The following is a 24,076-nucleotide window of genomic DNA, read 5'->3' on the forward strand; positions in this document are numbered from 1 at the left end:
GTTCTTCTGTAGGCCTAATGGAGAAATTCTTGAAGAAAGTAAGGGACCGTTTATAAATTATGGCTAGGGGTGGGACTGGGGATGGGGGAAATCGATCCTGCCTGACGCTCGGAATTAACGGGATAAAAGATGATCCCTCTCGGCTCATTTTCAGTATGACGCGTACGTTAAACTGGTACTTTTTGTTACCCGGCCTGGTCTTGGCGTCAGTGCGCTGTGTCTTGTGTTGGTGAGTGAGTGAGTGAGTTTAGTTTGACGCCGCACTCATCCATATTCCAGCAATATGGCGGAGGTCTGTAAATAATCGAGTCTGGACCAGACAACCCAGTGATCAACAGCATGAGCATCGACCTGCGCAATGGGGAACCGATGGCATGTGTCAACCAAGTCAGCAAGCTTGACCACCCGATCCCATTAGTCGCCTCTTACGACAAGCATGGGCTACTGAAGGCCAATTCTAACCCAGACCTTCACGGGTCTCTTGTGTTGGTATCCATAAACTACGGCATGGTGTCTCAGTGCGTGAGCACTATAAAACCGGCATGTGGACAGTTCAAGCAGCCACGCACACACGTGCATGCACGTCGATATAAACATGCATTATCCTGAACAAATTTAAGCAAAATTCCTCTCCAGCTGTATGATGTATATATTGGGACACGCATTAACGATTGAAAAACCAAAATCCACGTTAACGTGACTTGGTTGACACATTGTATCGTATCCCAATTGCGCAGATCGATTATTTACAGACATCCGCTATATAGCTGGAATATTACTGAGTGCGGCGTTAAACAACAAACAAACAAAAGATGAAATGCCACACAGAAGCCAGGAAGTCGAAACATGAAACATCTGTTGACGACTGACTGTTGAATACCATGGGGAGTTTAGAATATGGTTTTCCTGACTGACTGAGTTTGGTTTTACGCCGCTTTTAGCAATATTCCAGCAATATCACGGCGGGGGACACCAGAAATGGGCTTCACTCATTGTACCCATGTTGGGATTCGAACCCGGGTCTTCGGCGTGACGAGCCAACGCTTTAACCACTAGACTACCCCACCGCCCCAGAATATGGTTTAAGACAATTAATTTGGTTTCGGACATCGCTTCAAAGTTTGTCTTAAACCGGGATCCGGACATTTTCCACTTCGAGACATTATATCTCGGAAGTACACCATTGTTTCTATTGAAACCAGACGTCAGATCACTTTATCAACATTTTCCAGACCAGAAACCTACACAGGCCAACTTTGATTTTCATGGATTTTTGCAGCTATAAAAAAAAAGATGAAAATGCTTTTTCAAATTTGTTCTGTAACAGCGAAATGGAGAACAGCGTTCCAATGATCGAGAGGATGTGATGAAGGCGCGTGGCATGATACCCAATCAAGGTATACAGATACTCTACAGTGCATGGAAAACTACCGCGTTTACTTGACTTTCATGAAAAAACTGGTTTCGATCATGGTCTAACTTCGCAATAATACGTAATGACGTAATACCTCGTGGAAAGGACGTCAAGCCGGGGAATCCTATGGGTGCAACAAAGATCTGTCCACGCACTTCCGGGAGATTATATCGACATTTGGGAACGTCTTTCGAACAAATCGTGTATTTTTTCATGGGTAATCTCCCATTCACAACTTGCATTGCCCGGGGCCAGAGAGGCGGCTTGTTTATCTCGTCTGCTGACTGGGAGGGGCAGACGACACTTCTTCGGTTTCCTGTTTGACGGGTCCTTACTCTGCCAATGTAAATTATCGCAGCTTCACTTGTTTGTGAAAATTCAGGGCACACTTTAGGAAAAAATTATCGCCACGGATCACAAAATTATGTCAACAGACGGTTGATAGAGTGTACAGAGATTTGTTCCTTGACAATTTCTGAACAGTTTACGTGTCTTTCAAAGAAAAGAAGTCTTATCATTGTAGTGAGGGGGTGATTTGGGTTTCACGCAATATTCCAGCAATATCACGGCGGGGGACACCAGAAATGGTATTCACATATTGTTCCCATTAGGGATCGAACCCGGGTCTTTGGCGTGACAATCGAACGCATTATCCACTGAGCTATCCAACCGCCCCGTATCATTTGTAAAGGCATTGGTGAAATAATGCAGCAGTAACAATAATGATGGTTGCAGTCGACTTATAAATTATACTCTATAGAGGAGCATGTTAGTGAGTGAGTGAGTGAGTTTAGTTTTATGCCGCACTCAGCAATATTCCAATATGGCGACGGTCTGTAAATAATCGAGTCTGGACCAGACAATCCAGTGATCAACATCATGAACATCGATCTGCGCAATTGGGAACCAATGACATGTGTCAACCAAGTCGGCGAGCCTGACCACCCGATCCCGTTAGTCGCCTCTTACGACAAGCATCGTCGCCTTTTGTGGCAAGCATGGATTGCTGAAGACCTATTCTATCACGGATCTTCACGGGCGAGGAGCATGTTAGAAAACAGGCATGGTGAAATCATGATCAACCACATGACACAAACTTCTAAATACCATTTAACAGGGCGTACCGAAAAGGGTTTGGGGCCCTCACTGAAGGGCAATCAACTGGACCAGCTGCGTGGAGAAATGACAACTTTACGAAACTTTTTGGAATTTTTAACCGAGACGTCAACGGTGTACGTGTCACCATGAAAGTTTCACGAGGACAATTGAACCAATCTTTGGGACTGCTCCCACCCTCACCCTTAACGAACAGGGTATCTTTCTGGTCCCTACGGGGGCGGTGGGGTAGCTTAGTGGTAAAGCGTTCGCTCGTCACGCCCAAAACCCGGGTTCGATTCCCCACATGGGTACAATGCGTGAAGCCCATTTCTGGTCCACTGCCGTGATATTGCGGGAATATTGCTAAAAGCGGCGTAAAACTAAACTCACTTATTCACTTGACACAGATCGTCGATTGATGCTGTTTTGATTTTCTGCCCTTCTGCCCTTCTGCCCAGTGTTGCAGTTCGTACGTGGCAGTTGGGATAAAACCATCGAAATCACGGCGGTTTGGAAACACTCGAGTTTGGCGCATACAAACCAGAGTTAAATAAAATGAGCTAAGATTCACTTTGTCATTTTATGGCACAGAATCGGCCATGGTCACAGGTGAGCCACCCGATACCCATTCTAAGTGCCACTTCCGACATGGTTTGAGCGTGACGGCCGACATGGTAGTGTCACAACCGCACGCAACCCAGAAAGATTGCAACTTCCTATCAAGGTACTTATCCAGTAATTAGGTCCCTGTATCACAAAGCGACCACGTCTTACGAAACTCCCACAGTTTAACATAGACTTCCGACTGCCGTAGCGTTAGATCCCTTTGTGAAACGGACCCAGTGCGATAGCAACTTCAGAAAGGGTAACCATTCCACGACCATAAGGATCGCCATTTCCGACAGAGTAACCATACCTACAAAAAACAAACAGTCCGTTTGGCTCAAAAGCGGACCGATGAATTGCAATCTAACTCGAAAACTAATAAACATAAAATACTCAATGAAACGCTGATCATAATCAAAACATCATACCCACTCTGTGAGGTTTTTGCAGAATGTTTGTCCTAAAAATAAAAAAGTTGTTTAACAATCTATCATTAAAATATTGACACAGTTCACTGTTTGTTACGAGGGAGGAGTGCAGAGAAAGGGACAGCCAGGTGTTAGAGAAGCACGTTCACAGACAAAGTTATTTATTCATTAACCTGTGCTGTGCCGTCTCCATCCGTTCTCGAACACCTGTATGTTTATTAGTTTTCGAGTTAGATTGCAATTCATCGGTCCGCTTTTGAGCCAAACGGACTATAATTTGACTTGAATTAGTTTGTTTATTGTATAACGCCGCACTCAGCAATATTCCAGCTATGTGACGGACTTAAAATACCAACTTCCAACAGGAAAACCACCTGATACCCAATCTGAGAGCTGCTTCGGACAAAATTTTCACCTGACACCCTGTTTGACCTCTTGTTCCGACCAGCACGAGATTTGGGTGTCATTTATTTTGCAGATGAGACCCCACTTTGGTATCAGGACACCCTGAGAATAATATGGCATTGGACAGTATTTCATTGTAACTGACATGGCGTCCAACATGGTGAAACATATTCATGAGATAATATTTCATCGTCGGAATTGAAGCGACCGTTCTCAAAAGCAATGGAATGAAGAAATATATGTAAGAAACATTTCCAAGTATCAACATCATACACTCTTTCACCTCAGATCCCTGTCTCTTGTCTGGCTAAAACTGACACGCGCAGCCCAGTTCCCTCCCAAATGACGCAAGGCGAGACAGCACGACATGAACTTGGACGGGCTACCTGCTGTCGGCGTCTTTTCTCGCCCAGGGCAACGTGGAGTGTGCAAAGTGATCGTGTTGCTGCAGCGAGTATGGAAGGCAGCCACCCAGACTTGCTGGATACACCATATATTTCGCAGAGACTGAACACAAGAAATGATGTATTAAGATGCTGATCAAATAGGCGGCAGTTCGTTTAATTTACATATGTTTACTGGAAGAATCTTGTCCAACCTCAGTGTCGGTTGAAAAACACGACGTTGAACTCAACGTTTGTTTCTTTTACATGTACATTCATGTACAAAGATCACGCGCGTGAATCTCATTATAGTTGCAAGCCATTCCATACATACTGTTATGTTTTGGAACCATACTATTTATCTCCAGGTTTATATTTCATGGCAAGTTGTCTCTGCGAGAATTGTTCATCAAATATTCCAATTTCAACTATAACCCATCGATTATTCAGTGTACCAACGTGTTATGATACTAAATACCCAAGGCCGTTAAATTGAAACCAAATTCTGGCATACCAAAGGGAGGCAACACCACCATACTTTCGTTTTAAATAGAAACGCAAGTTTGCAATTTAGGACCAGATGAGCCCGTGAATTATATCATGGGAACCGTCCCACGACGTCAGGGTACGGGCCATGCAATCAACAGCCATCAAAGCTGACCACCCGATCCATTAGTCTCCTCATATTAGCATTGGTAGATTGGGAACTGAGGAAGGATAACACTATATGAATGAACAACTTCAGATCTATAATATTACAATAGTAGTTCATCCATGAATCGTTATTCTTCCTCAGTTACCCAACTTCTAAAATTCTCTCATAAGAAGTTGTGAACTATTATAATTCAGGGGGAGAATTTAGACCGCGAGTGGGATAGCCCAATGGTGGGATAGCCCAGTGATTAAAGCGTTCGCTCGTCACGCCGAAGACCTGGGTTCGATTCCCCGTACATTGTGTGAAGCCCATTTCTGGTGTCCCTCGCCGTGATATTGCTGGAATATTGCTAAAAGTGGCGTAAAACCCCAACTCACTCACTCACACTCCCATACAGAAGACTGTATATTCCCTCCTCAGCATAAAAGATGTCTTGGCCACAGACAGTTGTAACACGGATATCTGAAAGATAGAGATGAGGATGAACCTCCAGAGTGTATCCCTTATGATGAAAGTAGTAAGTATCATCAGTTTTAGAAGACCAATGAGGATCCATGTTAGAACTGATCTACAGCAACCTGTGCTTGCCTTAAGTGTGAGTGAGTGAGTGAGTGAGTTTAGTTTTACGCCGCACTCAGCAATATTCCAGCTATATGGCGGTCTGTAAATAATCGAGTCTGGACCAGACAATCCGGTGATCAACAGCATGAGCATCGATCTGCACAATTGGGAACCGGTGACATGTGTCAACCAAGTCAACTACCCGATCCCGTTAGTCGCCTCTTACGACAAGCATGGGTTACTGAAGACCAATTCTAACCCGGATCTTCACGGGTCGCTTGCCGCAAGATGCAGGGGTCGGTTGGTAAGTAAACCTGTCGACTGGGTTCATCTAGATTGTTGGGGCGGTGGCGTAGCCTAGTGGTTAAAGCGTTCGCTCGTCACGCCATAGACCCAGGTTCGATTCCCCATATGAGTTCAATGTGTGAAGCCCATTTCTGGTGTCCCCCGCCGTGATATTGCTGGAATATTGCTAAAGCGGAGTAAAACTCACTTACCCTGGATTGTCTGGTCCGGTCTTGACTGTTTACAGATCGCCGACATATAGCTGGAACATTGCTGAGTGCGGCGTTAAAACAAACCAAACATGAGGTTTAAATATATTCATGAATAATTTACTGTTTGATGTTAAACTTGATGTTTATACATCGGAGCTTAAAGTTTTGAGCCTAATCATTAATTATTATTATTTTGTTATATTTATTTCTTGGGGTGGGGTTGTTGGTGTGAACAATACAGAACCACAGTAGCTGGAGGTGATAACGTAAATCATGGGGGTGTGTGGTGCAGGAAGCCGGGGTGGCTGGTGGATTATAGCCTGTGTTTTAACAGTTACAGGGGCGGTGGGGTAGCCTAGTGGTTCAAGCGTTCGCTCGTCACGCCGAAGACCCGGGTTCGATTCACCACATGGGGACAATGTGTGAAGCCCATTTCTGGTGTCCCCGCCGTGATATTGCTGGAATAGTGCCAGAAGCGGCGTAAAACCAAACTCACTCACTCATAACTAAATTTTGAAAAATATTCCATACTGTTTATAGGTATTGTTTACACATGAACATGAACATGAAATCCGTAACGTTGAAAAGATTATTGTCATGAGTTCAATAAATGATAAAATCAGTACAAATTGTCGAATTCTTAACAAAACGTAACACAAAGTGCAGCTGTTCACATGCACGATATTTGCACGTTTTTCAGCAATTTGATACATGATCCTCGTGCAATTCATCTGCGTAAGTTTTGCAGTTGGTTCCCCCAAGTTAGTGGAGAAATTCATTTTCGATGTAACCATATATATATATATCCATAACATGTATTGAGTGTTTTCAGTGAGTCTAAACTTTTGAAAGGAAGTATATATACAATTTAAGTATTAGTGAGTGAGTGAGTGAGTGAGTTTGGTTTTACGCCGCTTTTAGCAATATTCCAGCTTAAGTATTAGTATCTTTTTTCTGTTAAATGCTGTTCTCGTCGCTATATGGGTGAAATAATCTTGATGCCACGTTAAGTTTTGACTCCCTCATTTTAACTGAACCCGGAGCCTCCAAACCCCTAAATGTTCCGTAGTTGGCTCATTAATCATCCGTATAACGGTTTTCAACGATTCAAAGGTACAAATACAATATTTTCTGTCTGTGGAATTATCTCCCCAGACCGGCCGAAAGGCTGTATCTGGCGACACGTTTGACGTCAAACAGCCCGGATGACGACGCGTGTCTTGCACCTTTGGTTATTTGTTATATCCAACACCGGACAACAAGTGCTACCACGCACTGTGTCGACCACCAGTCAAAGGACCAACAACACTGCAAAGGTCGCACTAATTCCACTGTTCAATCAAACCTTTCAAAACCACAAAAGCTCGTGCAGACCACGTTGCACTACTCCATCACTTTGACACGTCACATCACGTGACCTTTTGGTGTATCGTCTGCGGTACCAGGTACGTCACAAATCGCCGGATTAGGATTGTCACGAAATGTCGATAATGTGTGAAAATGAATTATACAATTAAATACTTTGAATAGTTTGTTTACGAACTGATCATTATTTACGAAACAAGAGGAAATGGAACATGAAAATACACGTCTCGGCAAAATAAAAGTCCTTCATAACGCCAGAAACAGTGTTATTAGTTCAAATATATTTGAAACACCGTCACCAGTGATTTAGGCGCCACAATTGGCTGTTCAGAGATGCGTCAAATCCACTTGCAAGGGTAGTGTTACAACCAAGTTCACTTTTGGTGTTTGAGCAGCGTGGTGTGAATGGACAGCACGAAAGAGTCTCGATCTTACCTAGCATCGGATAGTATCATCGGGACCAGCTACGGTCGTCCTAAGATAGGTTAGTCGAGCGGCACAACACATTGTACTCATTTAGTTCTGTTAGAAAGAGCGTAAAACCCAACTCATTCACTCACAGATGCAGAGCAATCACACTAACTCGCCTGAGACCTTTGGTAGACACTATGTGATACATGATGTGGGTAAAGATCACCACTTTCATTTCACCGTCACTGATGTACAAAGATCTACATAGCTACTGCACAAACATGAACTTTCCGTCACCTCCGTATTCGGCTTGTCCCGGAATTACACGATTGGATCAGGAATGTAACCTACTACTGCTATCTGCACAAAACAGTCACTACTATGACAAGTATTACTAATACTACGTCGGCAACCACAACTGGTACTACGACCACTTCTACTACAACCACCGCTACAACTACTTCTACTGTGACGACAGCAACTACTTCTCACACAATCACCACCACCGCCAGCTACAGCAACAACCAATTCTAATACAACTATTTCCAAAACAAGCAAAACTATTTCAGCCACCACCACAACTACTGCTACTACTACTACTATAACTCTGACTTTGTCTGACACAACCATCAATACTACCCCGCTGTTACTAAAACTACCTTCTCGCCAACTTCAACTACTATTAACACAGCAGCCATCACTGATTCAACTTCAGAAACTAGTTCTACGAATAGTCATTACTGACCGCCTCCGTGGTGTAGTGGTTAGAGCATCCGCCCGGAGAGCGGAAGGTCGCGGGTTCGATCCCCGACCGCGTCATACCAAAGACGTTAAAATATGGTACTTGTTGGTCCCTGCGCTCGGCATTAATGGGTACAAGGACTGGTCGGCTCGGACTCAGTATAATGTGTCTGAGTGGAGTATTCATGCTTCACTGCGGCATGGTATCTCAGTGGGCTAGTACTAAAACCAGCTTCGGTCTGGGCTAGTACAAGCAGCCGCACATACAGATACACACGCATGCACGTTGTCATATGAGCGAAATATTCTCAAGCACGACGTAAAGCCCAATTTTACCTCACCTCACTATTACTGCTGCTTCTACAGTTACTACCACTACTACCGCTATTACAACTACCACCACTATTATTGCTGCTACTGTTATTACCAACAATACTACTACTACTACTACTACTACTACTACTACTACTACTACCACTACCACTACCACTACCACCGCCGTCCTCCTGAGAAGGTACGTAAGTCCCAAAACATTCAAAGTTAATTTAAACCTACTACTATTTTGAATCGTAGCATATAGGTTACTTTAAGTTATGGCTAGATTCTCTAAAATTCCCAATAGCTGAAGGGATGGTGTACATCCAGCTAGGGTCCATGCAGGAAGCAAATGTACTGTAAGTCCCCATGGTCGCTAGTATGGTGATCTACCTTCAGTTGTTGGCAACATATAGCCCGGTTTTATATCGTACTGTCTTCTATTGTTAAAAGTTTTTAGTTTTCCATACTAGTTTTATATCAATATCTGTGATCCTCTAGTTATTTTACTGTCCTTCGTTGACAGGTGTTTATAATTTACATGTATTTATGGTGAATTCAAACTTGTTTATAGTCACGATATGGCTGAAATATTGCCGATGTGACTTAAAATCTTAACTCACTCACTCACTACTACCGCCACGGCCACTACTGCCACCACCAATATTATCACTGCTACTACTACTATCATCACTACCACCACTACTACTACCTCCACCATAACAACCACTACTACTACTACCACTGCAACTACTATAAATACAACTACTACTACCACTGATATTACTACCACAACGGCAACTACTACATCACTCACTACATCTCAACTCGTTGTTACTGTGACCACTCTCCAGCTGTCACTTCAGACAATGATGACTCCATTAAGTCAAACCTAGACAGAGCATGTTTGTGTCAAGAAGACGCATTGCGGCCTAGAATAGACTTCACAACAAACATCAAGTCACCAAGTCGGTACTGATACTGTCTTCCTCAACACTGATCACCACTAAGGGGAAAAGTTCAGGGGGGAAGGGGTCTTAGTTTACTGGTCAACCAGGTTACAGAGCTTTTGATCCTCTGTCCACGCAGCTTTTGAGGCAAGCTTTAATGTACAGCCAGGTGTGTGAGGGTGAGAACCCACTTCTGTGATGACTTGCCAGTTGTGTTTAGGATGAGACTGCTTAATTAAGCTTGATTATCCAATTAACTTGACTGTTTATTCATAGCTCACGTACAGAATCTTCTTAGACTATAGTGTTTGTTCTTGTCATCTTATTTACTGCTGATTCAGCTTTTTAGAATGTTGTTTGAGTGTGTATGTGTGTGTGAGTGTTTATACGTGTGCACTTAAAATACAATACTACTAACATGTGTGAAAAAGTAATTATCCCCCGCAACGCGTTTTGCGTGTGTGTGTATTAAAATGGACTCTGTCCGTCCGTCCGTGCGTGCGTGCGTCCGTGCACATTTGTCTTTTACGGAGCTGAACTCTAAAACCGTTCAATGTTTCTTCACCAAACTGGGCACATAGATATATCTGGTGGTCTACTGGTGCCTTTCGGTAGTTTTGGATTTCTGAATAAAATATGTTTTGCGTTTCCATGGCAACAAGTTTGACGTAGACTGAAATTGGTGGTAGTACTCTTTTCCGGAGCAGAACTCTAAAACCGTTCAATGTCTCTTCACCAAACTTCATACATAGGTAGGTCTAGTGGTGAACTGGTACCTTTTGGTAGTTTTGGATTTCTGAATAAAAAATGTTTTTGCTTTTCCATGGCAACAATTTTGGCTTCAACTGAATTTGGTGGTAGTGCTCCTTTCTTCTGGAGAACTTTGAAACCTTTCAGTACTCTCCTTCCACTTTGCTATATACACGCCAAACCATTTGACATAATCATAACTCGTAGACATATTCATGAAGAGTATTTTGATATTGATGACTTTGTCTTCTTGTTTTGTTTAAAAATATCACCAAATTACAAATTATGTAGCATCTTTCAACGAGCTAATGTGCATGCATGCTCACACACATGCAAACATATCCACTCTCACGCATGTTCTCACACAAACACACACACACACACATCCACTCTCACGCATGTCCTCACACAAACACACACACACACATCCACTCTCACGCATGTCCTCACACAAACACACACACATCCACTCTCACGCATTTCCTCACACAAACACACATGCAAACACATCCACTCCCACGCATGTCCTCACACAAACACACACACATGCAAACACATCCACTCCCATGCATGTCCTCATACAAACACACACACATGCAAACATATCCGCTCCCACGCATGTCCTCACACAAACACACACATGCAAACATATCCACTCCCACGCATGTCCTCACACAAACACACACATGCAAACATGTCCACTCCCACGCATGTCTTCACAAACACACACACTTGCAAACACATCCACTCCCACGCATGTCCTCACACAAACACACACACATCCACTCCCACACATGTCCTCACACAAACACACACATGCAAACATATCCACTCATGTCCTCACACAAACACACACACATGCAAACATATCCACTCCCACGCATGTCTTCACAAACACACACACATGCAAACACATCCACGCATGTCCTCACACAAACACACACATATGCAAACACATCCACTCCCACGCATGTCCTCACACAAACACACACATGCAAACATATCCACTCTCACGCATGTCCTCACACAAACACATCCACTCTCACACATGTGCTCACACAAACACACACATGCAAACACATCCACTCGCATGCATGTCCTCACACAAACACATGCAAGCACACCACTCCCACGCATGTCCTCACACAAACACACATGCAAACACATCTGCTCGAATGCATGTCCTCACACACATGCAAACACATCCACTCTCACACATGTCCTCACACAAACAGACATCCACTCCCATGCATGTGCTCACACAAACACACACATCTACTCTCATACATGTCCTCACACAAACACACACATCCACTCACACAAACACACATCCACGCGCTCACACAAACACATCCACTCACACAAACACACATCCACTCATACATGTCCTCACACAAACACACACACATCCACTCACACAAACATCCACACTCATACATGTGCTCACACAAACACATCCACTCACAAACATCCACACTCATACATGTCCTCACACAAACACACACACATCCACTCACACAAACATCCACACTCATACATGTGCTCACACAAACACACACACATCCACTCGCACAAACATCCACACTCATACATGTGCTCACACAAACACATCCACTCACAAACATCCACACTCATACATGTGCTCACACAAACACACACACATCCACTCACACAAACATCCACACTCATACATGTGCTCACACAAACACATCCACTCACAAACATCCACACTCATACATGTCCTCACACAAACACACACACATCCACTCACACAAACATCCACACTCATACATGTGCTCACACAAACACACACACATCCACTCACACAAACATCCACACTCATACATGTGCTCACACACACACATCCACTCACACAAACATCCACACTCATACATGTGCTCACACAAACACATCCACTCACAAACATCCACACTCATACATATGCTCACACAAACACACACATGCAAACATATCCACTCCCATGCATGTGCTGATACATACACACATGCAAACACATTCACTCCCACACATGTCCTCTCTCTCTCTCTCACGCATGTCCTCACAAAAACACACACACACTCTCTGGATCCATGTATATATATTCAATACCTATGAGTTGAACTTCAAGAATGATTCAAGAAAATATCTCCATCAAACTAAAACTTCAGCACAAAACAGGATATCTTCAAGAAAACAACATAATTTATTTCAATTTGAATATCTACTTCATTTCAACATTCAAGTTGTTCAGATAAAATGTCTGGCAATCAGAAATATCAGTTTAATATGATTAAACTAACAAACGAAAATTCATCTGGGAAACAGTAAATTATTCATAAATCTTTCTCCACTTTGTTCCAATAGAGTTCCCAAAGCCCCCAAATTTACATTTCACCCATGTGAGGTAGATTGTTGTAATTGAGAATTCACACTCTGATGCAGGATGGCAGTGGAAAGGTAACAAAGATCTATCGCTGAGAAGAAGTTTAGTCATATATGTCACTCACGCTGTCTACAAGCTGTTTCCTGATGTTTCTGAGAGGCTCTAATAATAACGTGAATATTGTTAAAGTGGAATTACACGCCCCTCAGTCACACACACACTTAGAACCTTCTTGAGTATAAAGAATCTCCATCCTAACTTGTCTCCCTTAAAAGAAGACAATATCAGTGCCACTATCCCAGCTAACAAGTTGTACAAATGTCTGTTTTCAAGCAGCCCGTGAAGATTCGGGTTAGAATTGATCTTCAGTAACCCGTACTTGCCGTAAGAGGCAGCTAACAGGTGGTCAGGTGGTCAGGCTTGCTGGCTTGGTTGACACGTCATCAGTTCCCAATTGCACAGATGGATGCTCATGTTGTTGATCACTGGATTGTCTGGTCGAGACTCTATTATTTAAAACTAAACTCACTCACTCACTCAGTGTTTTCAAGTCCATGTCTAGCTTCATGTCAAATATGTAACTCTCTGAACTAACTGTCAATAATGTGTCACAGAATCTCTGTGTGATGCCAGGGACTGGCCTTGCAGTCTTGGCTTGAGCTGCCGATTCCTGGGTAGGTAACATCGCTATGGCAACTGTCACCCTAGGTCCCACAATTCCTCATGGAGAGGGTCGTCATTGTCAAAGAAGTCATTACACATGTCGGCAAACTCCTCCTCCCAAGGGCATTCTCCGATCTCCTCACCGGCTGGTCTGAAATTACCTGGAACATTTTTGAAGGATCATACTGATAATATAATATAAAATAAGATCATTGTATAAGGTGAGGTGAGGTGATGTTTATAAACGTCCTATTATTTCATATTACCAAAATATGAAATAATTTATATTTTCAAATTCAACACCATCTATATCCTTCTCATCATACAGACCAGGGCCCCGTTTCACAAAGCTCTTGTAAGCCTAAGATCTCGTAACGTTCCTCGTAGCATTCCTACCTCCTATTCCTACCTCCTAACATTGACTTACGATAGTCGTAGCGCTACGCTAGCTTTGTGAACCGGGGCCCCATTCATCTTCACAGCTCTCCAGATCACACTAAACATGCATCAGCAAGGTCTGCAAGCCTGACCACCTGATCCTCTTAGTTCCCTATTGGGAAAGCCACATTTGAAAAATACCAACTGCCGCTAAAGTCACATTTCAAGAGCAAACTTCGATGCTGCGAATTGCCGCGAAAGACACATTAAGGGAATCAATACCGTTTTTTCAAATAAGCGTCACCCATTGATCACAATGGATTAAAACTGTTTTAGTGACTTGTCCTTTGTTTGTTTAGCTAACATATGATGGGCGGCTTCTTTATTCTCGTGGAAGCTTTTAGTTACCATATGATAACATATGTTCTGAGATAATATGATACACGCTAATGGGTCATTATTCTATGGAAAAGGGCAATTTCAGCTTTTGTTCTTAAAAAACACTTCATTTGTATTTTTTTATATGTCTTCATGTAAACTACTTTGGTTTGTATGACAGGTATATCGTATCAGCAGAGATGTTTGTACAAGAATTTTGCTTAACGGTTATGAAATGGAAAGAGTTAGGCGTCACATATGTGGCTGTTTATAAGTATGTTTATGCAATAAATGGTCATTCTTCTAAATTTGTTTTTATTCATTTATTTTTTTGTTAAGTTTTTAGCCTGAATGTAAACATAATAACTGAGGCAACCATAGTTCTTATCTCAACAGTTATCAGAAAAGAATAAAACATTGAATTAACCCTCCATAAGTTAAATGCTTCAAAGAAATAATTGGTTGTATAATCATAAAAAATTCATAAAAGGGGTTTGAGTATACCTACATAAGGCAGCTAGTTTGTGTGAACTGGACTTTTCTCCTCGAACAATTCAACTGAATTTTTAGATTTTACACAATGAATATTTCACATTATTTATGGTAACATGGATTTGCTAACAGCGCATTGACGGGAGAGCCACATTCACGCGATCACTCAACAATGTCCATTGCCGGTTAGGCCACACCATTTTCAACTCTGTTTTTCTTAAATGTGGCTTTGCCCGGCTGTAACCTCCCTATCACAAGAAGAAGACCAACTCAAACCTCAATGTTAAGGGGATATGCCCCCAGTAACTCAGTCACCTGCAGGGTCTGGTCGGTCCTCCCCATCCTGGTCACCTGCAGGGTCTGGTCGGTCCTCCCCATCCTGGTCCCAGTACTCCCCGCCCCCATCCCAGACCTCCACTTCATACAGCTCTGCAATAAACACCACATGTCACAACATTCCTGGGTCAAATAACGGGTACCAGGTGGGATGATACAGTCATGTGACTAGGGTCCACTTGCACAAAGAGATCTTAGCCCTAAGGGTAGACTAACAACTAGTCTCTGAAATGAACATATTTTACTGAAAAAAAGTTCATAGTAAAAAAAAATAAAATATAATGAAAAGGAGCCCTGAGTCTTTCTTCATCCTGAAGTTGTGGAAATCTAGACTTGCCATATTTTCTAGACTTGCGTGGGCTTTCTTGGATAAATTTGCTTCAGGGTCTGTACGAGAGACTACCCTAAGGTGTTCTTAACTCCCACACATTAACATAGGCTCAAGACTGTTGTAGCACTAAGATCGGTTCCAGCAGGTGGATGCTGTATGGTCTCACATGGACCACTGGGTTGTGTATGCCACGTTTCAACATTCCCTAGGTGATCCTGGCAAAATCACAGTGAATCATGTGAGGTTACAATGGAGAGCTGGACAACTTGGTTCTTCAGATGCCAACATACCGTATTGAGTTTTGCCATGATTTTCCTGATGCTTTCTTGTCAATCACATCAGTATAAAGGGACAAAAAATTGGAAATTTTAACTATAAATTGTATACCCATCATACGTATTAAAGTATAGCATATGGGGAGTTGATGCTTTCTCCAGGCCTAATTATCCTATCTCACGCAATGGGGCTCAAAGACAAGAATGACAGTATTGGGATGTCATGTGACCATCCTGGGCACTTTCCATTCTTTACAGGGATGATTGATGTGTCCAGGAGTAGGAGCACTGGGGAGCGATCGGGTGGGAGAGAGGCCAAAAGATTTTATTCAACTTAGCCTACACCACAATTCCACGCCATGGTCGAAGTAAGAGAGAGAAGTGCATACCGTCGGATAGGATAAGTTTAAAAATTTCATTGATCAAAAAGAACAAGTTAGATGTTTTGGCCTCAATTAGTTTAAGGACCATCATGAGTTGTAGTTGATGACCAGCAATGACTGACTGACTGAGTTTGGTTTTACGCCGCTTTTAGCAATATTCCAGCAATATCACGGTGGGGGACACCAGAAATGGGCTTCACACATTGTGCCCATGTGGGGATTCGAACCCGGGTCTTCGGCGTGACGAGCCAACACTTAAACCACTAGACTACCCAACCGCCCCGACCAGCAATGATACAGATGAACTACCTGGAAACAGCTCTTCTAGGTTGGCACGGAGATAGTCCTTGGACAGATCCATCAGGCTGACCTCCAGACATGCCGGCAACCAGACCTTCCTCGGCAGCATGCTGGTTCCTGTAGGAATGCAACACCTGACACTCAACCATTGTGTTCCTTTAACCAGTCCTATGTTGCTGACACTCAACCATTGTGTTCCTTTAACCAGTCCTATGTTGCTGACACTCAACCATTGTGTTCCTTTAACCAGTCCTATGTTGCTGAGTTAGTGTTTTATTGTGCAGACTACAATATTGTAGCTGTACATTGGCAGCATGTAATCTTTGACAGGTTAAGCCCATACAGAAGTGATCAGCTCAATGAATAATGCAGTGAGGGCTCGTTTACTCTGATGACAAACACGAACAACAAACGTGTAATTAACCATGTAGAGATTTTATCATTTACTGATACCTCATTTTCTTCAAATGTGATTTCATTCTGCTGAACCATCTTGATTGTGTTATTATCTGCTGAACCATCTTGATTGTGTTATTGTCTGCTGAACCATCTTGATTGTGTTATTGTCTGCTGAGCCATCTTGATTGCGTTATTGTCTGCTGAACTATCTTGATTGTGTTATTGTCAGTGCGTCAGCTGACCCATCTTGATTGTGTTATTGTCTGTGCGTCTGCTGAGCCATCTTCATTGTGTTATTGTCTTCTGAACCATCTTGATTGTGTTGTCAGCTGAACAATCTTGATTGTGTTATTGTCTGTGTGTCTGCTGAACCATCTTGATTGTGTTATTGTCTGCTGAACCATCTTGATTGTGTTATTGTCAGCTGAACCATCTTGACTGTGTTATTGTCTGCTGAACAATCTTGATTGTGTTATTGTCTGTGTGTCTGCTGAACCATCTTGACTGTTATTGTCTGTGTGTCTGCTGAGCCATCTTCATTGTGTAATTGTCTGTGCATCTGCTGAACCATCTTCATTGTGTTATTGTCTGTGCGTCTGCTGAACCATCTTCATTGTGTTATTGTCTGTGCGTCTGCTGAACCATCTTCATTGTGTTATTGTCCGTGCATCTGCTGAGCCATCTTCATTGTGTTATTGTGTGTGCGTCTGCTGAGCCATCTTCATTGTGTTATTGTCCATGCGTCTGCTGAGCCATCTTGATTGTGTTATTGTGTGTGCGTCTGCTGAACCATCTTCATTGTGTTATTGTGTGTGCATCTGCTGAACCATCTTCATTGTGTTATTGTGTGTGCGTCTGCTGAGCCATCTTGATTGTGTTATTGTGTGTGCGTCTGCTGAACCATCTTCATTGTGTTATTGTCTGTGCGTCTGCTGAACCATCTTCATTGTGTTATTGTCTGTGCGTCAGTTGAACCATCTTGATTGTGTTACTGTCTGTGTGTCTGCTGCAACCATCTTGATTGTGTTATTGTCTGTGTGTCTGCTGAACCATCTTCATTGTGTTATTGTGTGTGCCTCTGCTGAACCATCTTCATTGTGTTATTGTCTGTGCGTCTGCTGAGCCATCTTCATTGTGTTATTGTGTGTGCGTCTGCTGAACCATCTTCATTGTGTTATTGTCCGTGCGTCTGCTGAGCCATCTTCATTGTGTTATTGTCCGTGCGACTGCTGAGCCATCTTCATTGTGTTATTGTGTGTGCGTCTGCTGAACCATCTTCATTGTGTTATTGCCTGTGCATCAGTTGAACCATCTTCATTGGGTTATTGTCTGTGCGTCAGCTGAACCATCTTGATTGTGTTATTGTGTGTGCGTCTGCTGAACCATCTTCATTGGGTTATTGTGTGTGCGTCTGCTGAACCATCTTCATTGTGTTATTGTGTGTGCGTCTGCTGAGCAATCTTGATTGTGTTATTGTGTGTGCATCTGCTGAACCATCTTCATTGTGGTATTGTGTGTGCGTCTGCTGAACCATCTTCATTGTGTTATTGTCTGTGCGTCAGTTGAACCATCTTCATTGGGTTATTGTCTGTGCGTCAGCTGAACCATCTTGATTGTGTTACTGTCTGTGTGTCTGCTGCAACCATCGTGATTGCGTCAACATCTGTGTGCTTGTTGCTTGTTACCTCCTGCATGTAGGACAATCCTCCTGTTGGACCGTTTCACAGCTTTGATGAAGGCAAGGAGAATGTGGTTGGTCATACAGATGTTGCCGCTGATGTCAAGGTGAAGCAGCCAAGGACAATGTTTAGCAACACTTATAATACCTGAAACAATAAGGAAGAAGTTCAAACTTTGTCACATCTTATTTTTCAAATTTGTATACCTAATTATATAAACACTGATATACTCCAGGATTTTTTTTCACCAAAAAAATCAAACAAAAAGCTCCACTGTATTGAAGTTACAAGGCCACATAACAGTAAACGAAGATTTTATCTTCAGAATATTTCTACAGTTATCCCTACAATAATGATGCTGTTAATTTTTGGTGTCACAACTAGTCATCTATCATACACATTCTAAGATCTATTGCATAGAACGATGCTCATGATGTTGATCACTGGATTGTCTGGTAGTGACTCAATTATGAACAGACAGCTGCCATATATCTGGAATATTGCTGAGTGTGGTGTTATACAACAGACAGCTGCCATATATCTGGAATATTGCTGAGTGTGGTGTTATACAACAGACAGCTGCCATATATCTGGAATATTGCTGAGTGTGGTGTTATACAACAGACAGACAGCTGAGTGTGGTGCAGACGTATATCTGGAATATTGCTGAGTGTGGTGTTATACAACAGACAGCTGCCATATATCTGGAATATTGCTGAGTGTGGTGTTATACAACAGACAGCTGCCGTATATCTGGAATATTGCTGAGTGTGGTGTTATACAACAGACAGCTGCCATATATCTGGAATATTGCTGAGTGTGGTGTTATACAACAGACAGCTGCCATATATCTGGAATATTGCTGAGTGTGGTGTTATACAACAGACAGCTGCCATATATCTGGAATATTGCTGAGTGTGGTGTTATACAACAGACAGCTGCTGGAATATTGCTGAGTGTATATCAGACAGGAATATTGCTGAGTGTGGTGTTATACAACAGACAGCTGCCGTATATCTGGAATATTGCTGAGTGTGGTGTTATACAACAGACAGCTGCCATATATCTGGAATATTGCTGAGTGTGGTGTTATACAACAGACAGCTGCCATATATCTGGAATATTGCTGAGTGTGGTGTTATACAACAGACAGCTGCCATATATCTGGAATATTGCTGAGTGTGGTGTTATACAACAGACAGCTGCCATATATTGGTTTTGTTGCAATTATTAGATTTTGTGTTAGTGAGCAATTCATCAGTCTCAAATGAAATCAAACGGACTGTAGTTTAAACTGTGTGACCTTGACCTTCAATGTTATCCAGTCATATGTCAGTTGAGCATCTTAGCTCTGTGACTGTCATAAGTCTTAAAATCATCTTAGTCTTACGACTGTCTTAAGTAGATGTTAACGTATGGATGTTGCAATGAACTAAAGACACTTACTACTGTCTGTGAGTTCTCCACAGGCTTGAGCTGTTAACTTCTTGAGGCAGCCATTGATGGCGATCAGCTCAAGACTCTCATCATGAATCTGGAAACAATGAGTGAGTGAGTGGATGTTGATAACAGATTCTGTTCATGAATATAAGCAGTCTTTCCCTTTCAACCTGGTGCAATAAGAGTGAGTGGTATGGTATGAGTATGGTTTTTTACACTGCTTTTAGCAATATCCAGACATATCATGGTGTGGGGACACCACAAATGGGCTTCACACACTGTACCCATGGTGCAATAAGAGTGAGTGAGTATAAAGCACCTTGGACAGCATTCCAGTTAACATTTGAGGAAGAGCCAAAGTGATTGAGATCTCACAGAATTAAAATATAGGTAATTTGAGATATATAATATTATGACTATGAATATGTTTCGTTTTTAACTCTATTCCATATGAATTTGTTTCATCTCATACATTGTGTTTTTTGCCATATTTTGTTTTAAAGTGGTAAGGTTGTCAATTAAAAGGCCTCATGCTTTATGATAAGACTGTATATCTGGAGGCAAAGTCATAAAAGAATATTTTACTGACTGATTGACTGACTGAGTTTGGTTTTACGCCGCTTTTAGCAATATTCCAGCAACATCACGGTGGGGGACACCAGAAATAGGCTTCACACATTGTGCCCATGTGGGGATTCGAACCCGGGTCTTCGGCATGACGAGCCAACGCCTTAACCATTAGGCTACCCCACCGCCCCAATATTTTACTGAAATTATGACATTGCAATCACTGTTTCCCAGTGTATTTAATCTCCATTCGAGTGTGTTTGTTGTTAAACACTCCACTCTACAATATTCCACACAAAAACGCTGCTATGTCGCTATATAAATGCAGAGATGCCAACCCCAGAGTGTTGTAAAAAGTACCTTCAAGGATCAAAATTAGTAGTTTGACCATAAATTAGTAGTCAACTAAATACTTAAAAATCATTATGGACTCGCAGAAAGACACTAATCAAGAGTGAAGCTTAAATTTCACATACCTCCAACAGCAGATTTCCAAATTATCAGAATTACATTTCTACTTGTCTCATTTTGGCGAAAATGTATTTAATTGATGAAAATATATGTTTTTGTCTATATATCTGAATTTTAATGAATTTTCATCAAATATCATAGAAATTCCAGTGCAATTGTATTGGCGTAGTTTGAGGCTAAAATTTGTAGTGACTACGATAAAATCGTAGAGGTTGGCATCTCTGTAAATGCAACGATGTTGAGGGCTATCTTAAAGCCCATTTCACCTCACCATGACTAATGACTAATGCCTGTACAGTCAAGGTTAATGAGTACACCTGTTCTCACCATGCGTAGGTAGCTGATGTCGAGGTTCTCCAGAACAGGGAGCTGGGCCAAGGCAAGAATGCCGGCATCCGTCATGTTCCGATGACAGCTGCTGATGTCAAGTGTCCTACAGGAAGAGTGAGTGAGTGAGTATGGTTTTACCCTGCTTTTAGCAATATTCCATCAATATCACAACAGGGGGACAGCAGAAATGGGCTTCACACATTGTACCCATGTGGGGATTCGAACCCGGGTCTTCGGTGTGAAGAGCGGACGCTTTAACCACTAGGCTACCCCACCGCCCGAAATGGTCTTGTGAGGGCTGAGGTTTAAATTCAGGTAAATCTGGGATTATCTACCAGAATACCAAGTAAGGAACCAGGAAAGAACTCTGAAGGGGGAGGAGTCAATTACTAAATGGGGAAAAGGTTACAGACCAAATGGAAATGATGATAATGATGATAATGATGATGATGATGATGATGATGATGGTGACACAGGGACCTGTTTTTTTATTATCGTTCTTGTCTGACATTAATATTCATACTAAGAAACGAGCATTTCACCTGAAATTGTAGACTCATGAGTTAATAAAAAAATATCCTCTTGTGATGGCTGGGGGAGCTATGGTAAAGGGCCCATGAGTTCTCAGGCAATGACATTGCACCTCTCGCTCATCCCAAATTGTCAGGACCAAAGTAAGAGGGCATACCGTAGTTCCAGAGAAGATTCATTAAACCAGTGTCAGCTACTCACAAGCTGGACCCAAATGGCGTAACATTTTTATGGATAACAACTTGTTTTCGTCTTTATCACAACATTTCAGAGCTACTTCTTGCTCCTTCATGTGTTGTGATACGGAACAGGAGGAGTGTCAAGTACTCATGTTCTTCCAACTTCTAAACGCTTTTCAGTGGCTTCAGATCCGTGGAGACCCGGGTTAGAATTGATCTTCAGTAACCCATGCTTGTCGTAAGAGGCGACTAAGGGGATTAGGTGGTCAGGCTTGCTGGCTTGGTTGACACATGTCATCGGTTCCCAATTGCACAGATCAATGTTCATGCTGTTGATCACTGGATTGTCTGGTCCAGATTCGATTATTTAGAGACTGCCGCCATATAGTTGGAATATTGCTGAGTGCAGCGTAAAACTTAACTCACTCACTCATTCACTTCAAAGGCTTCAATCAAACAATACCTTTGACAATTGTTATAAAACTTCAATGAAACAGATTACCCAGGTTCAAATCTCCATATGGGTACAATGTGTGAAACCTATTAAAGGCTTTCTCTCCTATGACATACCTGGAATACTGCTAAAAGTTTCATGAAACCATTTTCAATAATTTTCGGTAAGGATGAAGTGAAATATATGGAACATCAGTGCAAAAGAATACTCAGTCTTGAATATCCTCAGAAACAAATTCCAGTTTGTGTAAAGAGAAAAATAGCTGTGAAATTCATATGAATGGGTCACAGAAAATCAGTGATGACATCAGATGTTAGCGAAAGACATATCACGGTACCCCAAAAATGAAGTAGGGACACAAAAAGCAATATTTTATATGTGCTTCATTTAGTTTTCAATGAATTCAGTTCACAGCGACATGGGTGAATGAGTGAGTGAGTGGGTGAGTGAGTTTGGTTTTACACCACTTTTAGCAATATTCCAGCAATATCACAGCGGGGCACACCAGAAATGGGCTCCACACATTGTAAGCATGTGGGGAATCGAACCTGGGTCTTCGGCGTGATGAGCAGACACTTCAACCACTAGGCTACCCCACTGCCCCAGGACTGACTGACTGAGTTTTGGTTTTACGCCGCTTTTAACAATATTCCAGCAACATCACGGCGGGGGACACCAGAAATGGGCTTCACACATTGTACCCATGTGGGGATTTGAACCCGGGTCCTCGGCGTGACGAGCCAACGCTTTAACCACTTGGCTACCCCACCGGCCCGCCCCAGGACTGACTGTTAGTGAGTGTTGTTTGTTGTTTGTGTTCTCTAATGACAAAGGTTGCTGAAGAGCAGTTCTAATTCTGATCACACACATCATTTCAGAGCAACACACCTACCTTTCCTTGATTGGCATTCTAGAAGTTGAGGATATGAAGTCGCCTATACAGATTAAAGAAGTTGTATATCCATAAAAATTGTCCTCATTCTTCACCTACCTTTTACCACAGGCATAACAGGAGATGAGAGTTTAGCTTTGCCTGGAAAACCACAGGGACATTCTAAAGAAAGGTATAAAGTGTATGAAGATGTGTTACCTGAGTTGCAGACAGCCGACAGAGATGGCAGCGAGGGTTGAATCCCCAACAGAGACGTTCTTGGACAAGTCCAGCTCAACCTGGGGTGGAAGTTTAGGTCAGTCAACATGGGCATTAGCTAGATATACAAAACATTGGTCAATCTAACAGTCCCTGAACCGCATTATTTCCCCTTCTTCCACAGCCCTTTCTGCAATACTAAAGCCCTAAATTAAGCAAGATTTCCTCAGGTTCTGAAACTCTCATCTCACTGGGTCTCTTTTCACTTCAACAAAACATCACAATCACATGTCACACATCACAATCACGTGTGACACATCACAAGTCACACATCACAATCACATGTCACACATCACAATCACGCGTGTGACACATCACAATCACAATCACATGTCACACATCACAATCACATGTCACACATCACAATCACATGTCACA

The 24,076-nt window shown here is 42.4% G+C and overlaps 1 protein-coding gene and 1 long non-coding RNA gene across 2 annotated transcripts in view; both read right to left on the reverse strand.

The window, feature by feature from the left end:
* Positions 1–1,628: 1,628 nt before the first annotated feature.
* LOC124286581 lies at positions 1,629–4,351 on the reverse strand. The gene is made up of 2 exons (XR_006901070.1): positions 4,235–4,351; positions 1,629–1,750 (listed from the first exon to the last, which is right to left on the reverse strand). It is a non-coding gene; the product is annotated as an uncharacterized LOC124286581 (long non-coding RNA).
* An 8,412-nt stretch (positions 4,352–12,763) lies between these two features.
* LOC124286594 (putative RNA-binding protein EEED8.10) overlaps positions 12,764–24,076 on the reverse strand; it is a 36,999-nt gene continuing 25,686 nt past the window's right edge. Inside the window, exons 16-22 of the mRNA XM_046722967.1 lie at positions 23,639–23,718; positions 21,382–21,487; positions 20,023–20,110; positions 18,583–18,723; positions 16,508–16,615; positions 15,189–15,302; positions 12,764–13,786 (exon numbers count right to left, since the gene is read on the reverse strand). Of these exons, the coding sequence (XP_046578923.1) occupies positions 13,662–13,786; positions 15,189–15,302; positions 16,508–16,615; positions 18,583–18,723; positions 20,023–20,110; positions 21,382–21,487; positions 23,639–23,718 (762 nt within the window). The 3' untranslated portion in view covers positions 12,764–13,661. The remainder of the gene's footprint in view (positions 13,787–15,188; positions 15,303–16,507; positions 16,616–18,582; positions 18,724–20,022; positions 20,111–21,381; positions 21,488–23,638; positions 23,719–24,076) is intronic.

The sequence above is a fragment of the Haliotis rubra genome, unplaced genomic scaffold (genome assembly GCF_003918875.1).
Source record: "Haliotis rubra isolate DU_JTF1 unplaced genomic scaffold, ASM391887v1 Scf387, whole genome shotgun sequence".
Taxonomy (NCBI): Eukaryota; Metazoa; Mollusca; class Gastropoda; order Lepetellida; family Haliotidae; genus Haliotis; species Haliotis rubra.